The sequence below is a fragment of the Antechinus flavipes genome, chromosome 2 (assembly GCF_016432865.1).
Source record: "Antechinus flavipes isolate AdamAnt ecotype Samford, QLD, Australia chromosome 2, AdamAnt_v2, whole genome shotgun sequence".
Classification (NCBI taxonomy): Eukaryota; Metazoa; Chordata; class Mammalia; order Dasyuromorphia; family Dasyuridae; genus Antechinus; species Antechinus flavipes.
In genome coordinates, this window is record NC_067399.1 from 572,651,091 (window position 1) to 572,664,464 (window position 13,374).

At 34.2% G+C, this 13,374-nt stretch overlaps 1 protein-coding gene across 2 annotated transcripts in view; it reads left to right on the forward strand.

The window, feature by feature from the left end:
* Positions 1 to 13,374, forward strand: part of ARNT2 (aryl hydrocarbon receptor nuclear translocator 2) — a 258,192-nt gene that overhangs the window by 144,406 nt on the left and 100,412 nt on the right. For both annotated transcript variants that reach the window (XM_051981159.1, XM_051981160.1), the window contains exons 6-8: positions 3,081 to 3,183; positions 8,601 to 8,666; positions 8,842 to 8,927. In XM_051981159.1, coding sequence (XP_051837119.1) covers positions 3,081 to 3,183; positions 8,601 to 8,666; positions 8,842 to 8,927 — 255 coding nt within the window. The remainder of the gene's footprint in view (positions 1 to 3,080; positions 3,184 to 8,600; positions 8,667 to 8,841; positions 8,928 to 13,374) is intronic.

Genomic DNA, 13,374 nt, shown 5'->3' on the forward strand with positions numbered 1-13,374 from the left:
GGGGTCAGGGAGATGGGAGTGAAAGAAAGTATATTTTTTGTTCATTAAAAATTTAATTTATAAAAAAATTAATTCACTTCAGATTCAAAATCTGTCACCCTATAGCAATGGGGCACAAGTTCTGGCAAGTTCTACTATAGTAACAACATTTGAGAATGGCCCCAGTGATAGACTGTATGTCTGTCATCCAGGGCCCAGTCTAGCAAAATATGGAGAGGTGTATTATCAGAACAGTTGTCAAGTAAATGAAGGTTTTTCTTTTTTTTGGCCAGAGCATCTCATTAGTCAGGACCTAAAGGCATAGAGGGGTTTTGGTTTATCTTAGTGAAGGAATACCCATCTAGATGAAATCACAGCTGCCTCAAGTATTAAGCTCCTATTTTCCTCATGCTACTTGCCAGAATGAAATAGAGAATGACCTATTTCTTTCCTAATCAAGGCCTTAGGGCTGTGATTTAAATGTTATAGTTTCTATTAAAAAGGTAAAATAGGTAAGCAGTTATGTCTTACCCTAATATAACACTTGCCTTTAGGGTGCCCCTATTGTACACATTGGTGACAGCTAAAACAAGCTGTTCACAGGTACTGTAGGTGTTAGGACATGTCTGTTGATTATAATTTTCTTCACACCATGGTAGAGTGAGGCACACAGAAATTAAAGAAAATAAAAGAATTCTAAATAGCTGCCTTTGTCAAGACACCATCTGCTTGTCTGAGATAGGGTTGGGTTTGACTAAGGTTTAACAGGCTGAATTCTGGAGTTCAAGACTGATATGTCCCTGGAATGTGGAATGTGTGTTGCAGAATCTGGTTAATCAGGGCAGAGCTGGGCAGATACTTGGTTAGCTGAACTGCAAATTAATACCAGATCTGTGTTAAGGCCAGAGGAAGAACAGGAAAAGGCACAGAACAGGACATGTGTCAGTTGGTAAGACTAAAATAATAACAATTGCCATTTTATACGCAAAGGTTCTTAGAGTTGGTGCATTTTTAATGTGTTTCAATAACTATTAGTTTATTGTTTCCTTTCTAAATCTACATATTTTTAATGTATTTAAAATGCGATTCTGGAGGGATAGATGGTTTCGTTAGATTTCCAAAGGGATCCTTGGAACAAAAAAGAGTTCACAGACCATACTTTAAAGTTTAGGAAATCACTTTACATATACAACCTTATTTCATACTGCCAACAACTTCATAAAGTAGCTGCTACAGGTATTGTTACCTTTGAGGGAACTGAAAGTCAAAGAAATAAAAATGGCTTGCTCTTATCTCAGGGCTATCAAATGTCTTACACAAGATCTGAACCTCATTCCACCTTCTAAACCCAAATCCAGTCAGTTTCCACTATACCATAGCTGAGGTTTCCTTAACTAGGACTTCTCTGTGGATGTTGTACTTAGAGTGGATTCCCTATGATATTTCTTTTAATGAATGACTCAGGTCTTTCTGAGGAAGTAGTGAGGAAGACAGTGACATGTCTTTTGATGGATTATTTAGATCTTTCTTGGGAGATGTCATTTAAACAACCTTAAAAGGGGCTCTGACCAGGATAGATGAGACAATAAAACTAGAATGGGGATAATAATAGTACCAATCTTGCAAGGTTGTTGTGAGGATCGAATGAGGCAATATATGTAAAAAACATTTACCATAGTGCATGGCACATAGTAGGCTCTATATAAATATTTATTCTCCTTCTTCTACCCCCTCCACTCCAGTCTTAAACTTTTTGCTATGACATTTACTTCTTAAAGGCAAAGCCTATAACAGCATGCATTAGTTTAGGTCCTTAATTGTATCAGAAAAATATGTATGTAAGTATGTATATGTGTATATATGTATGCATGAGTGAACAAAGATTATTTTAGTAGCTAGTGATTATTATGGGGGAAATTATATTTTTATTTTTAGTCATAAAATTTTTACCTTTTACTGGCTAAAAGAATGTTTATTTTCTACTAGTATATTCATAACAGTAATTTGTATCAGTGGATTTACTTTTTAAAAACAAACATGCTCTTATAAATAACTTACCTCCCATGTATTATCTATATAATGTCTTAAATTCCTGTATTGCAAGGAGAAAAAAATGAAGGGAAAAATTTCAATATACATAACTTTGTCAATATATTTATCATTCAGCAAGAATTTATTGATCAACTACTTTGTGCTCATCAATATGGAATGTGTATATTTATATAGTTGAAAGAACACTGGATTTGAATAGCTTTGTGATCTTGCATAAATCACTTTATTACTTTGAGACTCAGTTTTCTTATATGCAAAATAGGAATAATAATATTTAAACTACCATCCTCATAGAAATGCTGTAATGTTAAATCTTAAAGTGAATGAAAAGGCATTTATTAAGCTTTTATTATGTCTCAGGTGCTATGCTAAGCACTGAAGATACAAATATATATATTCTAATAGAGGGGGTTAGTGCATAATGGAGAATGGTAGCCAAGAAAAGGAATTTTAGTCTTGGAGTATAGAAGAACAGTGACTTTATCCATAGGACAGTTGATTGGCATGTTTTTTCTGGCAGTAGTTGTAGTATTGATTTAATTTTAGGGCAATGAAGAAATCACATGAGAAAAGTTTATACTTTGTAGATTTTCAAATACTATATAAATGCCTATCTTCATCATCCCAAGAGAAAATATCATTAACAAGAAGATAGAAATGTTTGTCATTGTGTTATATTTATATATAAGGACCTGAAATTCTTTTTTAATTTTAGATTTCTACTTCTAAAAATCTGTAAGGAATTGTAAATGCCATGAAAGTTAGCTAGCTTAATCTCTTTTATTCTGTGTTAACAACTCTGGAAAAGACTTTTTCTTTTCTCAGGAAGGAAAGAGAAGGATAAAACTATTTACTACATTGAGTTATTTGCATTATAAGTAGATCTCATTGATCATTTTCCCCTTGCCAAAGTGTTGCAGACTTGACTGTATTAAGAAAAGACCAATGTAGATAGTTCCCTTTTCCTTGTTACTCAGAACAAGGGAAGAAAGTTATTCTCTGATCATCACAAGTTTTATACCAACTTTGTTTTTTTTTTTCTTTTTAAGGTCGGATTTTGGATTTGAAGACAGGGACAGTGAAAAAGGAAGGTCAGCAGTCATCTATGAGAATGTGCATGGGATCCAGACGCTCTTTCATTTGCAGGATGAGGTTTGTAATAATATCATTGTAATTTGTCTCAAGCTATTATTTGCCATGTTTGCCCCTCATGGGAAGGATTGAATACTTAGTGGCTCCTGATTACTTTCATAACAATAACAGTTCACATTTATACAGAGTTTTCTTCACTATTGTTATCTGCATTTTATTGTTAAAGAAAGCAAGGTTCAGAGAAAGTAAATAATTTGCTTAAAGCCACACTGAGTTAGGACAAATCCCTTTTTAATTATAAATCCTTCCATAGCCTATGATGCCTGTTTCCTCCTCTGTGCTTCCTGAGGTTATTAAATAAATGGTAATGTATAAACATGGAATCTCAGCATTGGAAAAGACCAGAGTGATAAATTCAACCAAGAATCAACTGAGAATAGCCTCAACAACTTTGCTAACAAGAAGCTATCAATTTTAAGAACCCTAATGATGGTGAAGCCATTCCAGCTTTGAACCTAAACCTGCCTCTTTACAACTTGCACCAGTTATTCCTTATTTCACTCTTAGGGCCAAGCTGAACCTCCTTCAAAATTGACATGAGTCATTGGTGACTAAAATTGTCCCTACACATAGTTTCCAATTCCAATTAACTATGCCAGTGGTTAGTTCTTATCTTTTTGTCCTGCCCAAAAGAATAAGAAATTTTATCTATGGCATTCTCTTGGGATTCATAGCTTTCCATAATTTGCCCTAACTTTCCTTTCCAACTTTTTGGCATTTTGGACATTTTGCTAATGTCTACATAAACCATCTACTTGAGTGAGAATGATTTATTTATTGTCTCCCACGATTTTTCTATCTACTTGTCTACCTCCCATCTTGCTTATGTTCTGTCTCCACTTAGAATTCTGTTTCCCTCCTTTTTTTGTCTATTCAAGTCATATTAACTTTTCATGGCCTAGCACCATGAAGACTTTCTTCTGTACTTTAAGGCAAGGTGAAAATCTTTTGCCACTGAAATCATTAGACATATTGTTCCCAGAGCATGTTTAGCTATCCATTGATATGATTTCTTGTCACAAATACTGTTCTTTAACTATTTCTTATCACTGCTACTAAATTATAAGTTCCTTGAAAATGTGGGGGCGGGGGTTCAGAATAAGGATTTTTTTAGCACCTACTATTTGTAAAATGTTATGCAAAGTGCTTTACAAATATTTTATTTGAACCTTATAACAACTCTAGAAAGTAGGTGATATTATTATGTTCCATACTTTACATTTGGGAGAAATGAAGCAAACAAGGTTAAGCGATTTGTCCAATATCATATAACTACTAAGTGTCCAAGGCTGAATTTGAACTTTGGTCTTCCTAACTCCAGGCCCAGTACTCTATCCACTGTGCCATCTAACTGCTTTATTCATCTTTGTATTCCTCTTAATACCTAGCACATTGCTTAGCATCTAGAATGTGTTCAATAAATATGTATTGAAAGAATAAGTTATTGAATGAAATTAGGAATGGTTCATATAGAAATATGGCCAGAAGTGGGTAAAAGAGCTATGAAAAGCTCTAAGAAACCTGGATAAAAGCTTTACCTTTCTTATTTATAAGCTGTGTGATTTTAGGCAAATTATTTTGCCTCTCTGTGTCTCAGTTTTATTCCTGTAATTAATGGATTGGACAAGGTAACTGACTTCTACATCTAATCTTATGTGATTCTTTAGGAAGCCCTCTAATTTCTATATAAATCTACTTTTTTCTGTACCTGTTTCCATTTCCATAACTCCTTAACCCCAAAATAATACAAGCAATAAGTACACTGGACCAATTATTGCCAAACAATAAAGGTCAATATAAGCCTACCTGTATGCCCACTGGTATCTAAAATGCCATATCTGGTAGCAAGCATATAAGATCATTAATTTCTGCTTCAATTTTCTACTCCAAATTATGACTAAACAACCAAATCACATTCTACAAGCTAAGAAATAGATAATTGAATTTTTATTATTTTATTATTTTATAGCTGCAGTAAATTTTGAACAAGAATATCAACTCACATTTTCATAGATTACAGGATTTTTTCAGAGCTCATCAGTGACATTCTCAGCTTTGAGCATAAACCAATAATTCAATCAGCCTATTTAATTCACTCTCTTGAATTTCTACCACAGTGTCAAAGGAAATGATAGAGAGATGTCAAAGTCAAAATTCTTGTGATGTTAAAGACATGGTCCCATTCTCAAGAAGTTTACTATCTTGCAGGACTGAACAAGACACAAAATAGCCATGCAAACCTGAGTGTAAAGAGTATATAGACTGTCAGTCAAAAGCTCAAAAGATTCTACAGAAAAGATTCACTTTTGACTGGGAAGATTAGGAAAAGTTACAAGGAGAAGATAGATAGATTTTCCAAAGAGGAGGGAAAGTTCCCCTGGCAAGAGTTGTAGGAAGAGGATATGTGTGTATTTTTTCCTTTTAAATAGTTAATACAACAGATGCAGCAGACTAAATACAGACTCCTGCATAGATTTTAATTTCTTTCATCTCTGTTTTTTTTTTCCCTCCATCTGTCTCACTCAATATTATCTGTATTTTTTCCATTTATTAAGTGTCCACTGATCTTAAAGGACCTAGTAGAATGAAGGTTAAAAATTAGACTTATGATAAGAGAAAAAGAAAAGAACAAAGATAGTGCAGTAGATGGAGTGCAGGAAGTCCAAATCTGGCCTTAGATACTTACTAGTTGCATCACCTTGGGCAAGTCACTTATCCCTATATGCCCTTAGTTTCTTTTTCTGTAAAATGATCTGGAGAAGGGAATGTAAAGCCATTCCAGTATCTTTGCCAAGAAAACCCAGGTCATGAAGAATCAAACATGACTGGAAAACAATTGAACAACAACAAAGAAAATGTGCAAATCTGGAGAAATTCAAGTTTCTGCAAAGCCTGAAAATTGCAGAAGCACATAGAATGGAAATAATAATAATAATAAATATTAATTGTTTACCATTTTACAGTATGGAGAACACATGACATTTATTACTTTATTCTCATTACAGTGAGATAGATTTTGTTTTTATCCCTATTCTTCAGGCTAGGAGCCTCAGAGTAGGAGTCATGAAATGGTTTACCGAGGACCACAAAGCTTCTAAGTATCTGAGTCAGGATCAAGTGTTCCTAATTCCAAGTCAAGTATTTTAGCTCCTGTACCACCTAAACAGCCTCAGAACCTGAAGCCCACATGCTAAAAAGTGTGATTATGAGTAATTTGCTAACCTCTTCCCCTCTCCCTTCCTTTCACTAGGCTGAAAGTGATCCCAATTAAGGCATACAGGTATTACCTAGCAGTTTGCTACACCCACAAAGCCAGGTCTCTTACTTTATGGAGATAACAATCTCTCAGTCTCTCCTAATTTATCCAAATGCAAGAATTTAGGAGCTGGTGGCAAAGAAGGTGCTTTTGGAAGGTAGGGAAGAAGTGCTAGAATTCAGGAGGTATTTGATAAAGAGCTGGATATGGAATCATAAGACAAGTTCAAATCCTTTTCCTATACTTTAGCTGTGTAATTCTGAATAAGTCACTTTGCCACTCTGGGCCTCAGTTTCCTTCTCTGTAAAGTAAGCGGAGGTTGGATTTGATAATTTCTAACATCCCTTTACGTTTGAAGTTTACGATCCTATCATCCTTCCCTTCTGTAGACATGGCAGTCAATTAGCACAATCGCTACTGCCCTTTGTAGCCTTTGGTTCTCTCTTGCCTTTCTAAGTTTCTAGCAAAACTACCCTACCAATGCTTAATTCTCTTGCTTTCTCTCCTCTTGTGCCTGGGCCATGGGATACGATGGAAAAAAATTGAAAACCATGTAGAACTAGTCCATTTCATGCTTCAACTGACAAACCAATCTAATCCTCCTTGCTGTTCAATTATCCTTGAATTTCTCCTTCTTAGACTTCTTATTATACTCTCCACATATCTCTCTGTAAACCTATATTTTTTTCTCCACATATTTTCATTTTCAACAAATGATCTTGCTTCTTACTTTACAGAAAACTGACACCATCCATTAAGAATTTCCTCATAAAACCTCGTCTTTACCTTAACATTTGTTCTAAACCAAGTGACATTTAAGGCTTTTAAGGCCAAAGATGTCCCTGATTCCTTATAAAGCCAAGCTTTGTACTCTGAACCATTCTTCCCTTCCTATTCCCTGTTCTGTATTATCTTCTGGATCTTTACATCTTGAGCGTTGCTTGTAAAAATGTTCTGGTCTCCCCTTTTCTAGAAGAAAAAAAAAAACAAGTTCTATTTCATCTGTTACCCCTATACAGCAAGTAAGATAGTTTTTTTTTCCTATTCAAATTTTTCTCCCCTGCAGTTAGGATTTAGTACCATGATGGGGTAATGGGCCTGCATTCAAATAAACCAAATTGTAAAGCAAGTAGGTTGAGCAGTTGTTGCTTTTATCCAAGATAGAAATTTCTTCCATAAGTAAATGAATCCACTTTCTCATTAATGAGACAATAACTTAATTTAATTTATTATAAGTTAATATTTATTAAAAACCTACTCTATGCAAGCATTTACTCTTACATAGAAATATTTTAAATAGTCACAAATTTGCTATCTTTTTTCACTAATCTTTAATTGTTGTAAATACTAATACTGGATTTATTTCTAAATTTTAAATAAGAGATTTCTTTTTAATGTACCCTGAATCCTGCCTAGGAGTCAAATAGCTTTCAGATCTAATATGCAAGTCATATAAATCTTTAACTTCAGGATTTTAGCTGAATATCAGATTTAGAGTCAGCAAGTGGAACAGTAGATAGAACATTAGGCTTGGACTCAGGAAGACTTACTAAGGACTGTGGCTTGTCCATATGTAAAAGATATCCCTGAGTACATTGATGGTTTCTCCTTAGGCTTGCTATCTCTGGCATGGATATTTGTTCCTTGATTCTCACCTGCCTAGACATTAAGTCTTGTCTGATTCTTCTTGCCCTTGCCGATTCTCTAGATCTGACTGGATAATTGGCTAAATGGCTACACATGATGAATTCCTTCAACCTTATCAAAACCTTACATTGACTTATTATATCTTTGGTTCATCATAAGGCTTCCAGAGTCTTCTCCTCCCTCTTGATCACTTGTTTAAAGCAACTTTTCCTTTCACATAAGAATAAAAAAAAATAGCATCATAGAGCAAACGTAAAACTCAAGTGAATCAATGGAAGAAAATCAAAGTTAACATCACTTTTGCCAGCTTATTGATTAAATGCCAAGGAAAAGAAGTGAAATATAATTAATTGAAAACTTCAGTATAAAAGTTTAATGATGTTGTACTAAATTGGCATTTTTGTCTTGTCTATAATTACCAGTTAATCCTAGATAAAGATAACTTGTACAAAGTTTTGGATGTTTTATGGCATTTATTTAGGTATTAATTACTGGTGAATTGATTTACTCTTAGGTGTGGAAATGCCCCTTTGGATCACCTTCCTCTTAATAGAATAACCACAATGCGGAAAAGATACAGGTCAGTTTGGCTCTCCTTTATAATATGTGTTATCATGAGTTCTTTTGGTATAGCATGGCTTCTCAGTCCTTACTTTATTAAGACAAACCATCATAGGACAGGCATAAGAATAGGGGTGAGGGCAGGATGGTCCTGATGCAAATTGTTTTACAAATGTCATTTTTTTTTTTTTTAGGAATGGCCTAGGCCCAGTAAAAGAAGGAGAGGCACAATATGCTGTAGTTCATTGCACAGGATATATCAAGGCCTGGCCTCCAGCAGGTAAGAAAAATCTGAGGTCCCATTTTAAAATGAATAATAAGAAAGGAGCATTTAGAATTAACCACACCCTTTGATAAACTAGCTCACGAATCATCCAATCATTTCACAGGTAACCTGTGGCGTTATGGGGCCTATTTGTAACTTCTTAGAAACTCAGACAGGTAGCCACCCTGACTGGTCTTTCATCCCTGAAAAATCTTAATAGTTGGTCTTGCTTTAAGGGTATTTCCCCAGTCCCTTAATTTATAGACATCATTTCATTCTGCCCTTGACTTTATATCACAGATACCTGAGATTATTATCGATGATTAATCATTTAAAACAAAGATTCTTAACCTTTTTTGTGTTGTGGAGCCTTGTGACAGTCTGGTGGGATCTCTTCTCACAATAATGTTTTTAAATGCATAAAATAAGATACATAGGATTACAAAATAAATCAAATACATTAAAATATAGTGACCAGAAATTTTTTTAAAATCATGTTTTTGTTGTGCAGCATGATGAATATGGAAATATGTTTAGAAGAATTGCACAAGTTTAACCTATATTGGATTGGTTACTGTCTATGGAAAGGGGGAGGAGAGAGGGAGAAATATTTGGAACACAAGTTTTACAAAAGTAAATGTTGAACACTATCTTTGCATATATTTGGAAAATAAAAAGCTATTAAAATATGAATTTTTTGCACTCAAAAAATAAAAAATAAATTTAAAAAATCATGGACACCAGGTAAAAATCCCCAGGATTAAAATAATCTGGAGTTTCTAGGAAGCATGTCAGTTAATCTGTATGCATTTATGAAATATTCATTGTGTGCTAGACAGCATGCCATACACTAGGAATATAAAGAAAAGCATAAACTCACTCCTTCCCCTTAAGGAACTTACATTCTAATCGGGGAGACTATATACAAATAACTATATATATGTAGACAGATAGATAGGTAGACAGATAGATGCAATATATATATATAAATATACAGAGAGAGAGAATGTGAGAGAGAATAACTCTCAAAAAGAAGGGAATAGGGTGGGGTGGACACTGGCACCAATAAAAGCCTCCACTAGAAGGAAGAATTTGAACTATGTATTGAAGAAATTCAGGAGAGATGAAAAGAGAACATTTTGGTATTGGAGAACAGCCAGTGCAAAAGCATGGAGTTGAGAGATAGTGTCCTGTGTGAGGATTAGCAAGTAAAACAGTGTAGCTAGATTGCAGCATGATTAGAGTGAAGTAAAGTGTGAGAAGTTTGGAAAGGTAGAAAGAAAGGACCAGCTTGCAAAGATTAAATAAATATAGCACATTTCATATTTGATTATGGAAGTAAAGCAAGAGTAATGAAGTAATGGCCAACATGTTTAAAGCACGTTATAATTTCCAAAATAATTTCCATTTAACTTTAGAACTTAAAGAAAATTCTGTTTTAATTAAAACATCAGAGAAGTGATAGTCTCATTGCACTCAAATCTAGTTAGAATACAGGTAGATCATTTTGTTCAGTGGTGGGTATCACATTTTAGGAAGGACACTGACAAATTTGAATACAATCAGTGAAAAGAAGACTCAATACATTGTGTACACACACACACACACACACACACACACACACACACAACCACACACAACATCTATCTATCTATCTATCTATCTATCTATCTATCTATCTATCTATCATTCATTTCTAAGTATAAAGAAGCTGTGAGAAAATCTAGTATAATGCCCTCATTTCACAGATAAGGAAACTAAAGCCTATGGAAATTAAAAAATTAGCAGTAAAAAATATCAAAGGGGGAATTGAACCCTGGTCCTGACCAAAAAGCCAGTGCTCTTTCCACTGAGCTGCATGGTTTCTCCTGGAAAACTTTATAGTATATGCTGTTCTTTCCAAGTACTGACTATGTCAGTACTTAGTTTCTTAGTTTCTGAAATCAGATGAGTTGGGACATATTCTGGGTGCTATAGTTAAAGACTGATTTTGTTAGAATGGGTAATTATTTCCTTGACACTAATCACATTTGCCATATTAGATAATCTATCAAATTTCTATGACCAAAATGTATCTGTTTCTTATTGACCAACTTGTTATTGTGATGATTTTCAGATTTAGTTAGGCTAGACCTTAGATAAAAGAAACAAGAGTTCCTCATTGGGTTGTTATACAAGTCATTCCAGTTTACTAGAAGCTACACTACCTTGGGCAATTATGTAGTGTAGTAGAGTACTGAACTTAGGGTCACAAAGATTCATCTTTATGAGTTCAAATCTGGGCTCAGACATTGGTATGTGATCCTGGGCAAATCACTTAAACCTGGTTGCCTCATTTCCTCAGGTATAAAATAAACTGGAGAAGGAAATAGCAAACTACACCAGTATCTTTGCCAAGAAAATCCCAAAAAGTCACCAAGAGTTAGACATGACTGAAATGACTGAACAACAATAACCATAGCAATGGCTGGATTGGCAAAACCATTGAGAATCAAGTACTAATTAACTTCATGTCATGAAAAGGCATCAGAATAAAACCTCAGTGGGAGTACTATACAATAATAATTATGGTAATGATGATGATAATAGTTAATATTTATATAGCACTTACTATGTGTCATTGAATCTTTACAGCAACTCTAGAAGATGAGTACTGTAATTATCCCCATTTTACAGATAAGGCAACTGAGGCAATTAGAAGTTAAGTGATTTGCCCAGAGTCACACAGCTAGTAAGTATCTGAAGCCAGATTTTAATTCAAGTCTTCCTGATTCCAAGCTTAGTGTTCTATCCACTGAGTCACCTAGTTGTCCACAAAACCCTGATAAATTATATCTGAATAAATAAAAAATGAAATGTGTGTTCAAACTATAGAAGATAGTGCTATGCAGCTCTCCATATAAATTAGGCATGAGGATTTTGATCATGAGTCAGGATTATCACTTTATGTCTCCTTGATGCTAGAATCTTCCCTCTGAGATTATCTCCAATTTATCTGATTGTTTGTGTGTGTGTGTGTGTAATTTATCATAGTTTGTATGTTGTCTCTCCCCATTAGATTGTAAATTCCTTGAGGGAAGGGACTGTTTTTGTCTTTCTTTGAATCTCAAGTGCTTAGAATAGTGCTGGCTCATGGGAGACATTTAATAAATGAGTGTATACTTGACATGACCTGAAATGAATGAACTCGTAAGCTGGCTTATACAGAAAAGAACACTGGATTGGTAGTCAGAGTATCTAGAGATGAATCCCTGCTGGACTATTTGATATATTTGGCTTTTTTGGTCATAATTTCCTCAAATGACATATTTTGCATTTACATATTTAATACATTTATCATTTGTTTCTATAGAATGACAAGGGTTGGCTATCTCTAAAGTACCTTCTAGCCCCAAAACTTATGATTGTCTTTTAATTAAAGCACTAGACTTGTGATAGTCCCACTCTATTCAGTTCTAGTTAATCCAGAAGCAGATCACTTTGTTCAATGGTGAATACATTATAGCAAGAATATTGACAAGTTTAAACACATCCTGAAGGTAAGGAGTGAAGAGAAGAATCAATACCAAACCACATGGGCTTAAATAGTTGAAGTAGTTGGGAATATTTAACAAGGACAAAGACATGATATTGGGGGAAATGTGATCATTTTCTGAAAACATTTGGTTGATTTTAAAAAGACATTTGACTTATTCTGCTTAGTTCCAGGGGGCAGAAGTAATATTAGTGAAAATAGTTCTAGATAGGCAAATTTCATCACAGTATAAGAAATTCCTAACATTTAAAGCTATCCCAAAATAAAATGGATTGATTTGGAAAATAATGAGTTCCCTTTCCTTGAACATGTTTAAGCAAAGGATGGATGTTCACTGGTCAGGAATATTTTAGAAAAGGTTCATATTTCAAATAAGAGTTGAATTAAATGAGACCAAAGTCCCTTCCAAATCAATAATCCTATGTCAGAAATGTGGTATTATGTTCATTTTACATATGAAGAAAGGGGAAGTTAACCATGTCCTACTGTTAGTAAATGTTAGAACTTGGTTAAAAAACAAAAACAAAAAAACCTCATTTACCCATGCTTCTTTGGGATTGCACCCATAAGTCTTTCTGGTTCATAGCAGCTATGTGAATGGGCACTGAAGTTCACAGGAATCTAGCATGGTTGCTTTTAAAGGTTGGAATCTATTCTCACCTTAATATTTGCACAGTTCTACTGTTAAGGGGTATCTACACATAGGAGGAGACACATTTTTTTTTCCTTTAAAGATAAAATGCAATGATCTCAGCATATTAATAAAGTTCCCTTTATTTGAAATTATTTTTAAAAGAAATTTGATATTTCTGTGAATGATCTGTCAAAGCCACATTGAACCTTAGTTATAATATATGCCAGATTAACCTTTGAAAGAAAAAAATTAACCTTTGAAAGAGAATATGACTATGGAAACCATAGTCTATA